We start from the raw sequence: 20,261 nt of genomic DNA, 5'->3' as shown, positions 1-20,261 counted from the left end.
TGGAAGTGGAAGGCGGAGAATGTTTGTCACTCCCTTCGGACATCCTTAGAAAATTTTGGGAGAACAAGATGGCAGAGCAGGAGAAGGTTGAAATTGATTGAAACAGTCTCAAATCCAAACATCCAAACAGATCTGAAATACAAGTTGAAATGTGACAACCATCTTTGACCATTCTTACTAACCTCGTAACTACTACCACAAAGGTCACTTTTGACGATGTGTATGAAAGGTCACTGATGTTACCATAACATCGTAACTTCACTCTTAAAACAAAAGAAAGATAGAAAAAGAAAGAAATCAAAGAATGTGAGCTGAAATGAAAAATTGCGAAGAATGGTTGTGTATTTATAGGCAAAGTCCCTATAAAGAGTGTATCATTAGTCAAATCAGTTAACAAAATATGTAAAACACCACAATTTGACCCAGAAATCATCTGAACTTCCAAAGACTTGTTGACCAAGCCATTGTCCAAATTATGGACTGTTTCAGATTACTTAATCCTAAAACTGGCCAGTATTTGTTCAGAGAATATAATTTGAAGCATGTTGAGACAATGTAAAAACTTGTACTTTAGAGGATTTGATGCAATTGAGAGTATATACTATGAACCAGTCAAGTACAAGATATTTTGTGGTTTATATTGCACCGACGGTTTTTGTGGTCCACAACACACATAACCTTCTATAAATTGGTTTGTTAAGTTCATTTGCAAACCACACCACATAACCATTAACATTTATCCAATAGATATAAACACCAAGCTAGTTGCAGGTTACTACAATGAGGAAAAATCTAAGATGTTTAGGGTCCACGTTGATGTCACACTATCTAATTTGAAGGATCGATTGTAGCAAATTAACGATCTTCTCTACCACGTAGAGACGAGAATGGTGGACAATGTTGAGTATCGCCTTCCGTCGTTAGACTAGGATGGGCGCATTTGGTTTACCCATATGAAGTTCTAGAACAAAGGTGATGTGATGAGCCATGTTATCTATATTTAGTCAACATAGTTCGAAAGGATCGATCAAGTTATACATTTCCTTGGTGGGATCTTTACGAGATATTCATGAAAGTTTAATTCAGTCCAAGTCTTACAGATAAATCAGGGCTTACTTGAATAGAATGGATAAGAATTAAGCTTGACCAACCCCAAGTTCTTGTTTGTGTTTTATTATGTTGTTTTACGTTTTTGAATTATATTGTTGGAATTATCTTGTTTGTGGTTATGTTGTTGAAAATTATCATGTTTAATGTATGTTGTAGAATTTAATTTAATGGTAGTTTTTCTCAATTTGTTGTGCTCTCGACACAGTTCAAATTATATACTTTGAAACCTTCCAAACTCTTAAAGCTTAAGTTTTAAGTTTAACACAGTCTGGACATATTTCATTTTATATATTCTGAACTTATATGGGAATGATATCAAATTATTTAACCCTAAGTAGTCCAAAATATGGGTTGTGGTGTTACAAGAAATGTTTGAATGGTTGGTGGTGTGTTTAATGCAATTTTGGGTCATTTTAAATGTTTTATTTGACGGTAGTTACAGTTTAAGATGGGATATGGACTCAGTGCTGTAAAATACAACATAGTTGCTATTCTAGTCATTGGATAGGTTTGACAAAAGTATAACAGTACCAATTAATAAGATCCAACGACTGCTATTGAAAATTGTGCGAAATTGTGTTGTTTCACTACAGCAGCAAATCCTAGTCTTTAAGATGGTTTGTGGCTATAAATAGTCTTGCATTCTTTTATATTTTCATTGCAAATCCCCTATTTATCCATTATTTACTCTTAATTTTCATTTGAGAGTGAGTTATGATGTCATGGTTACTACTAACCATTGATATCATCTCCAAAATTGATGTGTAATATTTGCGGGGATGGTACAATGATAATCAAAGACATTTGTATCGATTACAATATGTTTTATGGGTTTCAAAATATCTCAAATTATATAATAAAAAATCATTTAAAATGTGTTTGAATTATATAATCTGAATGAGGTATTTTAGAAAATTTGAAAGGTACATGAGAAGTTGGTCGGGTGGAAAAAGAAAATATCAAACTTTTATTGGGCTAGATAAAACAATCTAATGAACGTGTAAAAGCCCAAATACACTTGCAATAATTATTACACTTTTGTCGATTTAAAGATTGAACTCTTTGAGGGGGGAAGGGACTGTGGAAAAATCTGGAACAACAACAAAATAATTTCTTCCCCTTTATCAACTCATTCTTCGCACGATTTCATTCCACCGCTGCTCAATTTCACTTCGCATCGCATCGCATCATCAATCACGGTACTTTCTTCCTAAATTTTGATTCTTTTTTCTTCATCGCTTCACCCATTATTCCAATTTCTTCTTTTCCCCCTTTTCTTTTTCCCGATTTTTTTTTTCAATTTTGCCCCAAATTTTCATTCGATTCAGTTTTTTCCGATTATATAACACGTCTTTCTTCATATTCGCTATTCGAGATTTCAATTCCGCAAGGTGGGTTGGTGATTATATTGGTGTGTATCAATCTGGGGGAAAAATCAATCGTAGATTTTGAAAACCCTAATTTTACTAATTTTCAGAAATTTTGTTTCTGGGGTGTTTTTTTGTGCAATTCAGTTTTTTTCAACACTGTTAGTTACAGTGGATGCGAAATTTAGGTTTGAATCTAATGTTAATTGCATTGCTATGTGTATCAATAGATTAGTGTTTTTTTGTCAATTGGATTCTGATTTGATTTATTGATATTTTGTAGCTGTTGATTTGATTCTGTAGCTATGATTCAAGCCGCAATGCGGGGCTATGATCAAGAAGATGTAAGTATTCTCAACTTTAAGATTTGAGAATTTGAGATTTCAATTACTTATATTGATTTTGTTATCTTTGTTTTTTTCTTTCTGAATTTAATATGGTTTTTGTTGTGTTTTGTTTTCAGGAATATGAGGATTACGATGATTATGAGGACGAACAACTGGAGGAAGGGGAGGGATATGAAGAGGAGGAAGGGGAAGAGTATGTGGCAGAAGAGCCTCGGAAGCCCACTAAGGAAGAACTGGACTACCTTGAGTTGAGGCAGAAGTTGAAAGAATCAATCAGAAAAAAGATGCAGAAGCAGAATAGTACTTCCCTTGCAGATTCAAGTGGTAGAAAGAAGCAAATTCAACGTGATAAGTGAGTATTGAAACCATCTTTTAACCATATACACATAGTCATAATATAATGCTTAGGTTCTGTTTACATTAATTTTTATGAGACTCAATTCCAAAATAATCAGGGAATAGGGATTTGGTTTATGAGTGCATTGCAATTTTATGTTACTCATTTCTTAAAAAGTCCTATTGTTTGTTCTACTCTCCACCCTATGTCTTTTCCTTGGAAGCATGATGGGAGTTAAAAATACTGCTTTTTTTGCGTGGCAATTTGTATTAAGGGCCTGTTTGGATTGGCTTATTTCTGATATTATGTAAAAGAACTTATGCAAATAAATAAGCTTTTATGTATTGTTCATAAGCTTGTCAAGGTAGTTTATGAAAAAACAGCTTATGAAGTTACCATTTTCGTTAGTGAGAACTTATGAATTAACATAAAAGCTTATTTATTTGCATTAGCTAAAAAATTAGCCTATCCAAACAGGCCCTAAGTCAGTCGTTTCAGGAATGCAAACTCATTTTCATATTTGCTTCACTTTTGGAGGCTTCTTTTCTAACAAATTTGCGGCTTTTCTCATGATCTGATTATCCCCATAGATGTACGACCCTATTGCATGTCCATGTTTTTTTATTGTTTTAACTGAAATTGTATTTTTAAATGCGTCATGGTTGGTGTTGCACATGTGTCTTTTTTCAGATGTCTGTTGTTTCCTATCTGTAACTTGTTGTCATTGTAATTTGTAAGGCCACAATTATTTTTATCGTCTTGCTTGTGTAACTATTAGTTATGCATGTTTTGCCCTCTTTCTTTAATATGGTTTGCTGTTTCATAGCACATATAATATGTGAAATATGCCAAGAGGAATAATTTTGAAATATCTGTCCTCAATATTCATTTGTTGCTGCAGTTATGGGTCTTTTTTTGGTCCTTCTCAACCGGTTATTGCACAGCGAGTAATCCAAGAGAGCAAATCATTGCTAGAAAACCGACATTTGGTGCCCATGCCTTCTAACACACCTCAAATTGTATGTATTCGACACCTTTTATTTTCTACTTTCCTTTTAATATTGGTTTATCAATTTCTGTGTGATATTGTCGATCTTCTTTTTAAGGTGTTATGATTAATAATTTAATCTGTGGAATTTTTTAAATGTGATTTTGTGTGGTAAATAAATATATGGCGTCTTGTGGCTTTAAACTAATAAATGCAACCAAAATTTAAACTAATAAACAACATTGTGCCTTTTTACATTTGTTGGGGTCAGCTTTATGGATCAAATAATACTTAGATGTTTTACATTTATTGTAACTCTGTTGACCTCCCTCTACTTATTAACTATTGAACCTTATTTGTTTAGTCAGCTCTCTTCAGCGTCGTTTCTATGAGTATTATTTACACATGACTAAACTACCCAAGTTGTGATTCTACCATCTTTTCTAGTGAAAACAATCCTGATTTTATATCTAATGGCTGTATATATAATCTTAGACTGTTTGGTGTATCAACTTATCCATAGGATAATTCTCATATCTTCTATAGTGAGTTTAATTTTCTATTGGTCATCACTTCCTATCATTTAGTGGGTGTTTAGAATAATAACTTATTTGGGCTTATCATTTTGCAAGCGTTTGGAACAAATAACTTATTTAGACTTAACTTATGACGTAGGAACTTGTGTAAGTTATTGAATAGCTTATAAAATATCTTATGATATGTTCATTATCTGTTTTCAGTTTATTTTAGTAAGCTCTTGGTATAGTTTATAGAAACAACTTATGGAGTGTTTATGTATAGTTTATAGAAACAACTTATGGAGTGTTTATGTATAGTTTACCCTCATATCCTCCACGATTGTAGAAACACTATACTTACGCTCCTATGTAATAAGTGCTTATTGAACATGTTCTTGTTTGATTAGTGATTACACAATCAGTGGGATGCTAGAATTTCTCATGGTCTACAACATATTTTTCACTATTTATTTCACATTGATATTTACTTCCTTAAGCTTCACTTCCGGTTATAAAATCCTTCTAGGAGTGATTCATGATGTGTAATATGGTCAGAAATATGACAATTCTGTTCCTGCTTATGATGTGGCTGAATATCTAAGTTCTTAAACTTCTCTTAATTTTGTGTGTGAATCCTTTTTTTAGCATTATTCTAATAGATTTTTTTATTTTTTATTTTTTATGCTCATCGCACATTGCTTGGGATATGCTTGCTATCAACATTGCTTTGATGTCTTTTTCGCTTTGTGTTACGTACGTTATGCAACTTTCTCATAAATATCCCGTGTACAGAACAAAAGTACAAGTAAAGTATCTAATGGTGTATTGAAGTCTTCAGCTCAGAAGCAGCCACCCAAAGTCAACGAGGTATTGTAGCTGCTGTATACAATTTGCTTTTGTAACACACAAGTCATTATCTGCTATTCTAATACGATGAACTGTTGTGTTTATGCAGAAGCTAGTTAAAGCTGAGAAACTCAAGGTTACTAGAGATTACTCGTTTCTTTTGTCTGATGATGCGGATCTTCCTGTTCCATCAAAAGAGCCTCCCTCCAGGAATACATCTGTGCGCAGTTCTGGTATGTTGTTGTTTATATTTTGTGCTGTTCAATTGGGGGCGGGTTCGAATATTTTTTACTGTGATTAAGGAAACTTATACAGGGTTTTTGCTGATGTTAAAGTGGGACAAGCAGCTCAAGTTCCAGGAAAGAGTAAACCGTCTCTTAGCAATGGTGGCAAGCTCGTTCGTGGTTCTGGTGAGAACCGGAAACCTGTTGCTGGAGCTCGTCACTTAGCTCCTAAACCACGATCCAATTACAAGTTAAGTTCTACGAGTCAGGCCAGTAAGGTATCAGTAGATTCTAGAAAACAGCTGGGTAACAACAGTGTGAATGGACCAGGCCGGCCGTTATTGCCCAAAGGCATGCCTTCAAAGATGCATGTTAATACCTCGGTGAGTAAATCGGTCACACCTGGCATGAGAAATCCTATAAATGGTGTGCAGAAGCCAGCCCCTTCAAAGGTTCCATCATCTGTTCCGAAGCAGGGCGTGGACCAAAGAAGAGATGTACGAGAACAGTATAAACCCAGAACAGTACCAAAACAACCAGTTTCATCATCAAAAACTCAGGTATAATACTATATAAACCCCCTTACTCAACAAGAACCCATGAATTTGATTCACCGCTCCTTATCATTATTTATGTTCAATTGTTTAACAGGTAAGTAAGCCACCACTTAAACAAATTCCTAAGCGTTCTGATTTGCATGATCAGCGCCCCAAGAGTATAGTGAGGAAACGCCGCCCTGATGAGCCTGTGGTGGATGATTGGCGCAGAGAGATCAGAAATATGTTTGGGTAAGTTCTCTATGTTTAAGTCCCCTTTTTTCTAGTTGTTAATGCTTGATTTCTGTGCCGTGTGTACTGATAATTGTAAACTTCCAAATGGGGGAGTCTCGTTTTATTGACTGATGGACCTCGTCCTTTCATTTCATATGATTTATTATACTTGATATTGATAATTTTGTTGGATTTTTTGTAGTTACAACCCCAAGAATTATTCCGATGACGATGACGACGCCAATATGGAGGCAGGCTTTGATGATATCATGAAGGAGGAAAGGAAGAGGTTGGTTTCTATAAAGCTTACACTATGATATTTACTTGATAATAAAAACCTTTCTTCCATTCCTTTCTGAAAACAGGACGTCTTTCTGTTGCCCGTTTATGCTTATTTAAAACTTATAACCTTCATCTATTTATTTCTATGACTTAACTTTCATCCATTTATTTCTTTTGTATGTGTCCATTTTTCGCTCTTCCCTTTTTCTTTTCATACAGAGTAATGCTAATCTTGACAAGTAGTTTTTCAATAACACTCCTAAGACTTGATAATAATGTTCACACTTGGGAAACAAAGTTATTTAACACCTTTAGTTTTTTTGACATGTCACTTTCTTTGTTTAGTAGTTAGGAAAAGATGAGTGCTAGGTACACACTAACAGACTAGCACCCACATCTCGACACATTCTTTTCTATTTAAATGCAAATGAGATCCATATGTATTTCAAGTTATAAAATATTAAGCAAAAATATGATTGAAGGTATCGTGTGGGAGAATATTAAGCAAAAATAGGAAGATTTTAATTAAAAGCTGCTGTGCTGTGTGGGAGAGACTTCTTTTATTTTTCTGATGTTATTGATTGCACTTATAAATGTCAGCGATGTTCTTTACTTGTATCTCATATTTAGGGAGTGTTGTTTAATTTCATTTACTAACGCATTTCCATTTCGGTCTTTATTTTTAAAATTTTGTATAGAATTTATTTACTAAAACACATTTCCACTTTGGTTTCTATTTTTAAATTTTTTTATATGAAGTAGTGAAGATATAAGAAGTTCTTTTCAATGTTAAGCTTTAACCTTAAACAAAATAACTCATTTGTAGCTAAGCAAAAAATAAGAAATATTTTGCTAGAAAATGTTATGAAGCAATCTTTTGAGCTAACAAAAATAAACCAAAAAAATGTAATATTTTCTTGTGCTGATGATTGGCTATTACGTGTGTGCAGTGCAAAAATTGGTAGAGAGGAGGATGAACGTGAGAGGTTGGCGGAGGAGGCGGCGGAAAAGGAGGCGGCAAGGAGGCGAAAGTTAAAGAAGCGTAAGCTTGGCTTGTAACATCAAAGAGATTATCGGTTTGATTATCATGAAATCCGACTTGCTCAATTCAGTCCAATGGGGATGATGTTTTGTTAAGCTAGTTTGTATTATATTTTGTAATTTATTTATAATAATGCTAATCATACAACTAATGATTGCAATTTTTTATGTTACGAAGAGGGCAAATGCTGGGGAGATAGTGTGATGATTTGGCCTTCAACCATAAATTTAAAGTATTTGGTAAATTGTTTAGATGAGATGATTTTTGAGTTCAATAACTAGGTTGGTCATTACTCATTAGTACGTATGAGACCTTTCAAACTTCAAAGTAGAAACAAAATCAACTCATCTCATAAGTAATAATAATAGTCTCAATACAAGATGGCATATTGATATAGGATAATGAGCATAAATAGACAACATTATTTAATTGTCTCCTGATAAAATACTTTAAAGAAACGTTAGCTAATTCTTTTTTCTGAAAGTTGTGAAACAATATCAACGGTCAATAAAATTAATATAGCAATTAATTTTCGTTTAATATACTTGTTCTTTCAAGAGCTTTTTGATATTGGTCTTGCTGACAAGTGTTCTTTAAACGTAAAAGACAAACTTTTTTATAAAGTAAAGTTACTTTTTAAACTTTCAATTTATCGAATACTTAAATGCATCGTTTACAAGACAACTTTTTCTTTAGACTTCTTAACAAATGATTCTATTATTTAACAAAGGTTTGAGTTTTCTCTCTATCTTTTTTCTATTCATGTGCTAATCTGATTAAATCCATTCGACCAACCCGCGACTCGAATAAATTGCAACCAAACAAAACTGAAGTCTAAAACGGTAGAAAGTGGGCAAGAGTTTTGCACTTTTGATTTTTCTCAGGTGAGCCGTTTTGAATTGAACCCATCCGACACTCTGCCCTAACTTCAATACACACAACCCTCTTAATCGTGAACTCCGATTAACTTCAATAGACCATATGATTAATCAGAGATATTAGTCATGAGAACCAGACAAAGGAGCTAGGGCAATTAATAAACTCACATACTGATTTATTAAAAAAAGAAAAAACTCACATACTGCTTTTAAGTAATTTTAATAAACTCTACGTGATAACTAATAACAAAAACTAAAATACTTACTAATTATATGAAATACTCTTTTTAATTATACAAACAGAAAGACGGAGACTCGCGTGCCCGTCTTTCCGCTCTTTTTATTGTGCTAACATGTGTCAATAAATTATTAACGGTATTTTGTGTTAAATTTTGATTTCAATTAAAAGTACAAGTAAAAATATTTTTGACTTTCAAATTGTAACAAATTTAACACATCATATTTATCTTTTTCAATGACAACAATAATTCTACAAATATAATATAAAATTTTACCCTTTTAATAACACAAACAATGTGACATCAATATAGGGGTATAATTGGAATAATAAAAATTTAATCCAAAACCCCTATCCCTTTATATATATTTTTTTTGACAAAAAAAATGTCAGAAGTGGGATTTGAACCCACGCCCTCTTTCGAAGACCAGCCCTTTATATATAGTTAAATTATATCGTTATATTACTTTGTTATATTATTTTCAAAAATATTGATCAATTTTTTTTTGAAAGAAATAGTTTAGTTAAATGTATATTAATCAAGTATTAAACATATATAAAATAAAAATAAAATGTTTTACACATTGTACTGTATCATAAAATATTTGTTCAAATATATTTTTGAAAATAATATAACAAAGTAATATAACGATTAGATGATTATGTAAAAAAAATTAGTCCAAAACCCCCTATCGCTTCATAACCAACCTATATAATCAGAAGGAAAAAAAATGTTCACCTCATAACAAATCTAATTTATCGTGAGACCACCTTAACCAATCTTTGTAACACTTGATTTTAACTGGAACAAGTGTTGTGTAGGATGCATGTTTGTTTGTTGTTGTCTTGTTCTTTTTGGCCGTAGAAGTTTCCAAATAAAAACATTGATGACGTTGATGATATTTTTATTATGACAACAATTTATGATGATAATAATAATAACATAATATCACTCTTCACTTGCATTATTATTACTTAGCAGTATCATGACATGACATAAGCTGAAATCAGTTCAGTTCAGATATTATTATGGTGGCATTGTTGAACTCAACTATGCCTATTTTGGGAATTCCCTCCTCTTTTCTTCAAAAACCCATTTCACTTCCTGCTCTTTCTTGTTTCAGGTTACTCTTCTTCTACTCCCACTTTTTCAATAACTTTCATCATTCATAATATTTTATACAGTTCATCAATCAAATAATTCATAATTTAGACTATGGTTTTCTGTTGATAATTGATATATATATAAAAAAATTAGGTGTATTAGAATTACTAGAGAATTTTTGAACATTTTTTTAAATGTGGAATTTGCTTTTAATTTTTAATCACTTCTAAAATTTATTAAGGGTTTTATTTTAAGTCAATAATCATAATTATATTTTAATGGAGAAGCTTTTATCAACTACATGTTAATTTAACTTGGTTTTAGCCTATTCTTCACATTTCATTCTTTGTATTGTGTTTTCAGGAATAATGGAGATGTCAGTGGCTTACATGAACAAAGGTAACCTTCTTTTCTTTTTAATTGTATATATCAGCTGCTTCACACACAAGGCTATTTGGCAACTAATTTTGGAATATCTGTATCTTAGGTTAGAGGTTAACAAAAATGAGGACATTTCCAAGGTATGAATTTTTGTTTCAAATATGTTATGTTTTAAAATTAAGATTGAATCGATCGGGAGTACCTGAGTTCGAACTCTGGCTAAATAATCATTAGCCAAGTTTTACTAATCTGACCGAAATTTGGATTACCAGGGCCCTTTTCCGTGGATTTCTGAGGGTTAAGACCAAACAATAGTGTTTTTTACATTCCCCTTTTACTCTTACTATCTTAATTTCTCTAGTGTTTCATTGCTTTCTTATTGTTGCTTTTTTCCTTCCTTTTTTTCTTAGTCATTATCTGATGATGGCCAGAATGTGAAACATGATAATATTTGGCAATTGTTCAGAGAAGCACAACAAAGTTAGTTCTTTCCTCACACTCATAATTGTGGTTTTGTAGAAGAATATTTAGTAATTTTTGGTATATTTTTCTTATTTCATGCAGACATACTATACTTAAACAATCAACGCCTAGGTGCCATCGAGGAACTTAACAAAATAAAGAAAGAAAAACAGTCCATACTTGATAAGATAAAAAAATTGGAAGCAGTAAAGCAGGAGAGTGCTGGTAAAAGTGATTGTATATTAGTGCTTATTATTTGTTATTAACAGCCTCTAGACCATCTTCTGTTATACTATTAAACTGTGCTTGTAAACAACAAATTGAAACCAAGATTAACAAGATAACGAAAAATTTGATAAAGTGGACACATGAGTTGATCACGTAGTTCGGCCAATTGTCCATATGTTTCTGTCAGCAGAGCTGCTACTGTGATTTCTGTCGATCACAATTAGAGTTACATATGGTTAACATTCGCTCCACTCGAGTGACCACACACCTATGATGATCGATTTGATTTTAGCAATGATATGTTTAAAATCAATCTGAGTTTAGCAATGATGTGTTTATATATATATTCTTGGAAGCATACAATTCATCACTAGAATGATTAACTAAACTATTATTTCTGTCTGCATTTTGTAAACCAGATAAGCTATCAATTTGTTCCGAATTGCTGCTTCGAATAGACTCAATGGTCCTGGGCAACGTGATTAGCCTTGCAGAGGCATCTGACTTTAGAAGTTTGGTGTTGCACCATAAAGTGAGTGTTGCTGATGTCTTTAATGTTATCTCACATAAAAGAGATTCTGAACTGGTGGGAGAACTTCGTCACTTCTCAGATCAAAGCAAAAAGTAAATCCTTCCTGCAGTTGATCGTTTATTTTTTTCACATTTAAATGTCTGTTAATTTTTCCTGCTCTTCGATTTTGCTTTCTTGGATTGGTTTTTTGGAAATATGATTGTTATTCTTTGTATAAACTTCATTCAGGAATGGCTTTCATATTATTCACATTTGCACAGAAATGACACCATTGGTCTCTAGAGGATCTGTAGCATCATATGTCACCGGCATAGCTCGTGCACTTCAAAGAAAAGGTCACCTTGCAGAGGTTATATTGCCCAAGTAATTAAGAAATTAATGTCCATCTGTTTCATCGCTTCTTCTGTTATTTCCTTCAATTTAAAGTCAACCAAAGTAAACATGAGAGTCTTAAGCTATTTTGTGATCTTTATGTATGATTATAAAACTACCATGTAGGTATGCATGCTTAGACCTAGATGAAGTGCAAGGTTTGCGTGAAGTTAATGTGGAGGTTTACTCATATTTTAATGGTCAATTACACGGAAACAGAATTTGGACTGGGTTAGTTTGGCTTTGTTCACCTATTTTATTACCATAGTTTTGCATATAATAGGAATGTTAAATAATATGTACCGGCGGTGATAAAAGAATTAATGAAAGTTATTAGAGCTAATGTTTCAAGTCTTGTTTCTTGTTTAAAATATACTGATGTTGCTTTCCTTTATACTTACCCTTAGTGTGTGACAGTGTTGTTTATGGCGTGGGAGTCACTTTGATCGAGCCATTGGACCATTCATCGTTTTTCAGCCGCGAGATGATATATGGTTACCCGGATGATTTTGAAAGGTAAATGTAGTAACAGTTTTGTGATACAAATATCTGGGAAAAAGTTATTGATTTGTGTAACCGCATTCAAGCATTACATTACATCGGTGTAATTTGATCATGTGATATTTTGGAATCCATTGTGACCATCTTTTTTGTGCCCTCAAACTGTCTTATAAAAGAGATATAAAAAACTATACTCTGATATGTTTGTATCTATCATGTATAAAAAAATTGTCAATAATCTTGATGTTGAAATCTTGTGCCGTCAGGTTCTCATACTTTTGTCGTGCCTCACTGGATTATATAGTAAAATGTGGGAAGCAGCCTGATATACTGCATCTACATAACTGGGAGACTGCCATTGTTGCCCCTCTTTTCTGGGATGTATTTGTAAACAAGGTATCTTTTCTTAATTTTAATTTTCATAATTTGTGTTATTTTTTATAAAGCGTCTGCTATTAGGAGAATATTGTCTCTGATAGAGGGTAATGCAGATATACTTAAACAAGAAAAAGAAAAAATACATTTTGAACTTATTGTGAGAAAAACGTTAACTTCAAAGACTGATTGTGTGTTGTGACATAAATCATCATTGCATCTTATTCTTCTGTTTCTGGTTTTTATATTTATAAAATCAAAATCAAAATCACTTGCAATGTTTTCAATCATTTGTTTTGTTTAGGGACTTGGAGGTACCAGAATATTACTGACAATCCACAACTTCAATTCACAAGTTAGTTGCACATGTTTCCCTATTGGATATGCATTTTATATTGGGTTTTCTCAATCTTGATACTTCTTCAAGCTGGAATTTTCTTTTAATTGGAAAGAAAATTACATTTAGTTTGTAACGGAGTTAATGTCTTCATCGATCATGTCAGTGTTGTAATCGCTGGTTGTGCTATATATGTTATAGGGTACCGAGCAACCAGATAAATTGGCCTTATGTGGACTCGATCCTTCAAGTCTTCATTGTCCTGATCGTCTGCAAGACAACACCAATACACAACTTGTCAATATTTTGAAGGTGTTCTCTTACTCTTGTATTCTTTATTTTCGACCCACGTTTAATCTCTATAAAAATTGCAAGATAGTATTCAAAAAGTCATTGCGGCTTTCTTTATCTACCTGGTTTTCCCCCTTTTTAGTAAATCTAGTTCCTTGGACTAGTTTTTCACCTTAATATTACTTGATTAATTTAGAGAATCTTTACACTTGCATCTCGGAGCAAAGGCACTGTCATTGATGTCTATAGTAAGCAATGGCCTAATGCATTAGTAAAATATCAGAAAATTATGTAGTCATGGATTTGATCCTTCTTCCTTTCGGGAGTGGGGGAGTAAAGGGTTTGGTCACGAGTTCTCATTTATATTAAGTTTACTTTGTTGGTAACTGTAACTTTTCATCTATTTCTTCTGTTGGTTCTTCTACCAAGATTATGTCATCTGATAAAAATGCGTATCGTGGCACCATCTCTTGGATAGGTTCGTTAAGCACATCTATAACTTCAAAAGATAAGGACTCAAAGCTGACACATGGTGTCTATGAAACAGTTACTCAGACATGGACATGGACACCAAACACGGCATCGACACAAAACACCAGTAATAATTTAAGAAAATAAAAGTCAATGAATGTAATCACATGTGTCGGCGTTGTGTCAGTCTCGGACACAAGACACGCCTTCGATCTAAAGTGTCGGTACAACATAGCTTGGTGTTACTATAAGTAGCCATCAAGGATCACAACTTTGAGCTCTAATCCTATATCTTGGTTCTAGATATTCTTATTGAAAATATCGAAGAGGTAGTGCCAAATTGTATTCTTTTTATAGATGATATAGTCTTGGCTAGACCGCCGATAAAAGAAATAAACTAAAAGATATAGATGTGGAGACAAGCCTGTGAAACACATGGTTTCTGCTTAAGTAAAAAATTGACAACAGTATATTGAATGCAAGTTTAAAGATGAAAATTGTAGATAGAGTCCATCATACAAAGTAAAGATGGCGATATAGAGGGAGGCGTCAACAATAGAATTCAATTAGGGCTGAAATGGAGAATGCTTCGGATCGGATGTGACTTGAAATAGAAAATTACTCTTCAAGCATGGAGGACAATTTTACCACACTGTTATGAGACCTGAAATCTTGCATGAAACATAATGTTAGGCAGTAAAAAACCAACAAGAAAGGAAACATAGTGTCTCAAAGACAAGAATGTTACATCGGATTCGGTCACACAAGTCAAGATAGAATAAGAAATATGACTATTGGAGAGAATATTGGCATGGCTCCCATTGTAGTATTGTTTCGTGGTATCTATGAAATCAGTTGCTTGGTCATTTTCATATTTAACGATCCATCTTATACAACATAATAAAATTTTGTTCTTGATGGTTAACTAGTACAAACAATTAACTTCTTTGCTGGATTATTTATCCTCATGCTGCAGCATTTAGTTGTTTCAATAACATCATTTCCCACACTAATTTTTTAAGAAATATTTACTTTATGACTGTATGATATTGAGTCCGCCATCAAATGTGCAGGGGGGAGTAGTCTATTCAAACAGAGTTGTAATAATGTCTTCTATCCATCCAAAGCATGCAATTATTCGTAATTTGAGTAATGAACTAGAACCCACTTTAAACGTTCATGGGTAAGTATGATGCTGTAACAGTTTAGCATTTTCCGTATCTTGTTTAAATGTTTGATAAAGGGTTATCTTTCTTTTCCCTGCAAATCAATATTAACTTTAAGTTTTAAACATAGAAATTGTTCTGGTTAATAATATGTTGGTTAATTACTTTAAAAGAATTCCCTTTCCTATCTGTATAACATGGTTTTATACTACAAAAATTTGTTTGGGAGAGCTTATAAAAACATTTTATGATGAAATTGTCCATAAGTTGTTTTCAACTTATTCCATAAGCCCTCCAAGATAGCTTATGAACACAGCTTATAGCTTATATGAAAACAATTTGATTTGATTTTATTCTTTGTTATAGGAATAGTTTGTATATAAGCACTTATGCTTTAATTGCCTAATTGAAATGTTTATCCAAACAGTGCCCTAAAGTATTTTCCCTCCGACTTTTGCTTAGTATTTAAAATGGATAATCATATTTGGTTGTAGGGACAAGTTATCCGTTGCTCCTTATGGATTTGAGAAATCAACATGGGACCCTCAAACAGACTATTTTCTTCCAGAAAATTTTAATGCTGAAAATATGAATGGAAAAGCCGTTTGCAAAGTTGCATTGCTGCAGCGGCTCGGATTATCTGAGCATTCTTCTACTATTCTTGTAAGTGGTCCACTGTCCACCCTTTCTGTCATTTAAGCCTTAACAATGTGGTCCACCCTTTCAGAACAGCGTTCTTTAGACTATAACTTATATTACCAGTAGAGTACTATATACGATGTTGTGAATTTTTTGCATGATTCTTTACTTAGCTTATCTGTTCATTGTTAAAAAAAATATCAGGTTGGATGCAGTTTTTCAGAAGGAGCTGATATTGATGAGAAAAAGATGAAGGATATTGTTTTGAATGCTAAGAAGCACGATGTCCAGGTTGCCATCTCTACGAAAACTTTCAGTTTTTTCTTCTTATAATTAGACTTCCTCATTCATTGATATTGATATAATATTAAAAGAGAAGCTCCGAACATAGCTATGCTCATGGGGACTGGAAAACATATTCTTATCAGTCTGAGGTTCGAACCCTAGCCTAGCCCCTGCAAACTGCAACGTCCCTGTTAACTGAGCTATGCTCACGGGAGAAAACATGATTCTTATTAATCCTCATATTGTTATGAAAGAGAAAAAAAAAGAAGTAAGGAAGCCACTTGTAAATAGGTAAAAGTTCATATGCAATTTAATTAGGGGAGGAGGAAGCAGTGTTATTTTTTCTTTAACTTTGTAGGAAACACAAAAAAAGCAATTGAATATTTAATTTAAAAAAATTAAAATATGACATGACAGCTGTGGGATTTGAACCCACGCCCTTTCGGACCAGAGCCTAAATCTGGCGCCTTAGACCACTCGGCCAAACTGTCTTTGTTGACATTGTTTTGCAACATATTATACATATATACTAAATAATACGCTTTTCAATTTTCTATAATGATGTGTGTAATAATTTGTTTAACTGAGGAAAAAAAAATTACATACACTTGTAATATTTTCTTGTATATACGTTTTTCACTGTAATATTTTTCGTTATGAAGAAGTCAAGTTGAAGTGTATGTTGATAGAAGATCATGATTCAAATGGATTAATATATTTTCTTGTTTTCATTGATTATTAACGCTCCGCAGTTTATATTTATGGAGACCAGTGAAAGACCAGACTTGAATCAGGCACTAGAATCACTTCATATGGAATTCAAGGTTGCCCCTATTCTCTTGATTTTCATTATTTTTTATTTTAACTTTTTTTTTTTTTATAAGTTCCTTGCGACTGGTTGCACGTGCACACAAACATCGAGTATTGATGGCTTTGGCTTATCTTGCTGTCATTGACATGCAGAATGAATGATCATTTCAATTTAAATTAACTTGTCATAAAAATTCATCACTATGATATTACGTTATCTGAAAATCAAATGGTAATATTTATTTAGACTTGTGTGCAACTAACACTGTCATTCCATTCAACATCTGCAGGATGATGATAATATTAAATTTGTGCGTTCGTATGATGAAGCTCTATCGCATTTATTATTCGCAGGATCAGACAGTATATTATGTCGATCTTTTCATGATCCTACTGATGAAACCCCAGTATGTCCACCCCCATTTCCTTATGTTCTGATTATCCCGCCTTTGATTTTTATCAACTTGCACTTCATTTCATTTTTGCATAGTAGTATAATTCAATAACATTAATCTAAACGTATAGATTATGATATAAAGTGCAGTAGTCGATGCGGGATAAGGCTTGATTGTTGTTGTTTTGTGTTATGTGAATTGAGTCATACATTTTTTTTTTAAATTGAATATGTAGCTCAAAGCTTTAAGGTATGGAGCAGTTCCAATAGCAGTTGACTCTGATTCTCACACAAACAGGTAAAAGTCCTTAAGAATATTTGTGACTTGTATGTATTTTTGTTCCATACTTGTGTAACACTCACATCATTCAAATTTGCTTGGGTGACTCCTTTTAACAGGAACTTCATAAACCATGACCAAGAGGCAACTAAGTACTCAAAGTTAATCAATAATACCTTTGGAAACATGTCACTTGGCCTTGCCATTGATGAGCTTGTATGTAGTTTCTGGTGCTTTTTCTTATTTAAGTTTTGCTCTATGATTTAGAGAACTCATTCATGTTTTGATGACATACTCCCTCTCTTCCAAAACAAGTGTCGCTTTAGCAAATAAAATTTGTTTTAAAATAAGCGTCGTTTTGCTTTTTCAATGTACCATTAATTAATTGATTCAACTTTTACCCCTAATTTATATTGTGTATACACAACTTTCAAGTCATTATATACTACTATGCGTTTATGACAGTTGTTAATAGTCAATAGTTAACGGGGACAATTTTGTGAACTTCTTATACATATTCATTCCTTGATAGTTTTCCTCTATCTATGTGAAAGAACCTTAAACGACCTTTAATTTGGAAGGGAGGCAGTATATAAGATTGGCATTTCAGATTGAAGTCATATCCCGTGTCTAACATGTATTGGTGTCCGATACGATGCATATATAATCACTTCTACTTTAGTAAACTGTCATTGGTGTTTATGTGTATGAGTGTTGTCCGGAATCTCTGTGTTTGTGTGAGTGCTTCTTAAATTATGACTCATTAGTTGATTAGTTATTGACTTTGATATGGGTGTAGAGGAGTAACCCATCCAAATGGAAGCGAAGAATAATGGAAGCAATGGCACATGATTTATCATGGGATGGTGAATGTTACGAAGTTCATGTGGCAGCTTACTCGGCTATAAAGAATATGTGAAGTGGGTGTAATATTCTTTTATGTATTTATGTGCACATGTAAAGAATTTTTATTTACTATTTTGAGATATATGGCTCAATAGTTATTTTATAATTTGTAAGTCATTAGCTAGCTTTTCAAACTTCGTATGCTGTAAAATCTGAAGTAATCTTGTTAGCCTCACGATAGATGTGTTGAAACTTGTAATTAAAAAGCTCGGTAAGCAAACTGGAAATACAAGATACTATATGAGAACAAGGATGCCCTCTACCACACCTCGTCACTATAAGCTCAATTGCTTCGTGCAAAATCTGATTCAACAATCACCTTCTTAAAAACGTAATCTAGAGCTAGCATTACACCCATATGAATTGGCTAAAGCTCTTCCAAAACAATGGAGGAAGCGTCGAGATTAGAAGAAAACAAAAAATTTAAACTCCCATCTGAGTTGCCGACAATTCCATCACAAGCAGCACGACCACCATAGACAGTACGTAACTGCACCATCACTATAGATTTTGAGCCATCCATCGCGAGGTTCCCACAGACTACTATAAGTTCTAGAGAATCAAGGCTAGTGTGATACAACAAGCTTTGAGGCTTCAAAGCATAATGAATACCTTGCAATTGATAATGAGAACGAGAAACCACTTCTTTCATAGAAAAAGAAACATTGCTAAACACTTTTTCATCTGTAGCCCTTCATAACCCTTCCATAGCAAATAGAACTTAAGTTCCACTCCTATTGTTCTTCACATAACAACCTCTCATATTATTAAGAAGTCAAATTTGGTCCTCATGCAACCAAAAATCACTAAGAAGAACATTCCCAACTATAGACCTCCAAATTATAGACCCCAACTAAAATCCTCAAAGAATGTACGGTAAAGACTCACCATTTCAACCACACAATGGATATCTCAATGTCGTGCCCTTATGAGCTCGTCGATCAGTAGTAAAAAGACATCCCTGAGCTATCTTCCATAGAAAACATACTAGTCCCTCTGATCACTTTGAAATACATACGAAATACGTACGACTCAGCATTGTTTCTCCATCTACTCCACTGAGTATATCATAAGCAAACCGAGATGAAAAATTCCCTCATCATTTGCTTTACGCCAAAAAAGAATATCATCCCTGTTAGCATTGATTGAAGATGCCAACGTTTCAACCCTGTCAAAGATATTGTAAGACACAATGATATCCAAATCATTCAGGTCCCAATAATTATTCACATTAACATAGCTTCTAACCGGCTTGGCGAGCTCATTAGCAAGACTTATTCAATGAGTTTTTTAGTGTCTGGTATCTTAAGAGTCCTTCCTACCAAAAATTAATTTGTAAACCATTTCCAATTCTTCATATCCATGATTCCTATGTAATAGATTCCATGACTCATGGCTTCATCACCTCCATCTTTGGTCCCTCATCAGTACATTGTTTGTTATGAACAACTCTCATCCACATATCTTACTTAAATCTCAAGCAACTTTCATCATACTGATTGTATAGTATTAATATTACGAGTTAATCTAAGACTCAACCTTCCTACAATTCGGCTTGCAAATGTTGTTCCAATAGGTCAAATGATCTTTCTTAATATCACTTATCAATTGTATCACAAATAGATAAATTTATTAGATAACATAGTTGAATTTTGCTTGAAGCACGCTGATTATGTCAAGAAGAAAAAAAAAATTATTATCTAAAAATTTGTTTATTATTAGGCTCAAAACTTCTCCGAGCTGGCCGCATAATATTAATTAAATATTAGTTTGTTGTAA

The 20,261-nt window shown here is 33.2% G+C and overlaps 2 protein-coding genes and 1 non-coding gene across 5 annotated transcripts; 2 read left to right on the top strand and 1 right to left on the bottom strand.

The window, feature by feature from the left end:
- The first annotated feature begins 2,144 nt into the window (after positions 1–2,144).
- LOC112422237 (neurofilament heavy polypeptide) lies at positions 2,145–8,105 on the top strand. Of its 2 annotated transcripts, none has more exons than XM_024785262.2 (10): positions 2,145–2,309; positions 2,761–2,821; positions 2,941–3,176; positions 4,063–4,180; positions 5,460–5,534; positions 5,623–5,746; positions 5,849–6,297; positions 6,389–6,525; positions 6,710–6,796; positions 7,740–8,105. In XM_024785262.2, exons 2-10 carry the CDS (start codon positions 2,783–2,785, stop codon positions 7,846–7,848), a joined length of 1,374 nt encoding a protein of 457 aa, XP_024641030.1. In that variant the 5' UTR covers positions 2,145–2,309; positions 2,761–2,782; the 3' UTR covers positions 7,849–8,105. The 2 variants fall into 2 exon arrangements, with proteins under 2 accessions (XP_024641030.1, XP_024641031.1); XM_024785263.2 differs by having other exon boundaries at positions 2,167–2,309; positions 2,781–2,821.
- A 1,777-nt stretch (positions 8,106–9,882) lies between these two features.
- LOC11434412 (probable starch synthase 4, chloroplastic/amyloplastic) lies at positions 9,883–18,709 on the top strand. 2 transcript variants are annotated; one of them, XM_039834797.1, is made up of 20 exons: positions 9,883–10,071; positions 10,416–10,451; positions 10,540–10,573; positions 10,844–10,913; positions 10,998–11,120; positions 11,543–11,747; positions 11,884–12,018; positions 12,154–12,258; positions 12,445–12,543; positions 12,795–12,924; positions 13,208–13,258; positions 13,442–13,552; positions 15,076–15,185; positions 15,663–15,831; positions 16,012–16,098; positions 16,845–16,919; positions 17,193–17,309; positions 17,533–17,594; positions 17,696–17,792; positions 18,376–18,709. In XM_039834797.1, exons 1-20 carry the CDS (start codon positions 9,977–9,979, stop codon positions 18,493–18,495), a joined length of 2,031 nt encoding a protein of 676 aa, XP_039690731.1. In that variant the 5' UTR covers positions 9,883–9,976; the 3' UTR covers positions 18,496–18,709. The 2 variants fall into 2 exon arrangements, with proteins under 2 accessions (XP_039690731.1, XP_003612925.3); XM_003612877.4 differs by having other exon boundaries at positions 9,886–10,071; positions 16,845–16,916.
- Positions 16,504–16,583, bottom strand: TRNAL-UAG (transfer RNA leucine (anticodon UAG)). The gene has a single exon. It is a non-coding gene; the product is annotated as a tRNA-Leu (tRNA).
- Positions 18,710–20,261: the final 1,552 nt, after the last annotated feature.

Source organism: Medicago truncatula, chromosome 5 (genome assembly GCF_003473485.1).
Source record: "Medicago truncatula cultivar Jemalong A17 chromosome 5, MtrunA17r5.0-ANR, whole genome shotgun sequence".
In the NCBI taxonomy this organism is placed as follows: Eukaryota; Viridiplantae; Streptophyta; class Magnoliopsida; order Fabales; family Fabaceae; genus Medicago; species Medicago truncatula.
The sequence above is the reverse complement of the archived record's forward strand: the minus strand, read 5'-3'. Positions and strand labels throughout refer to the sequence as shown.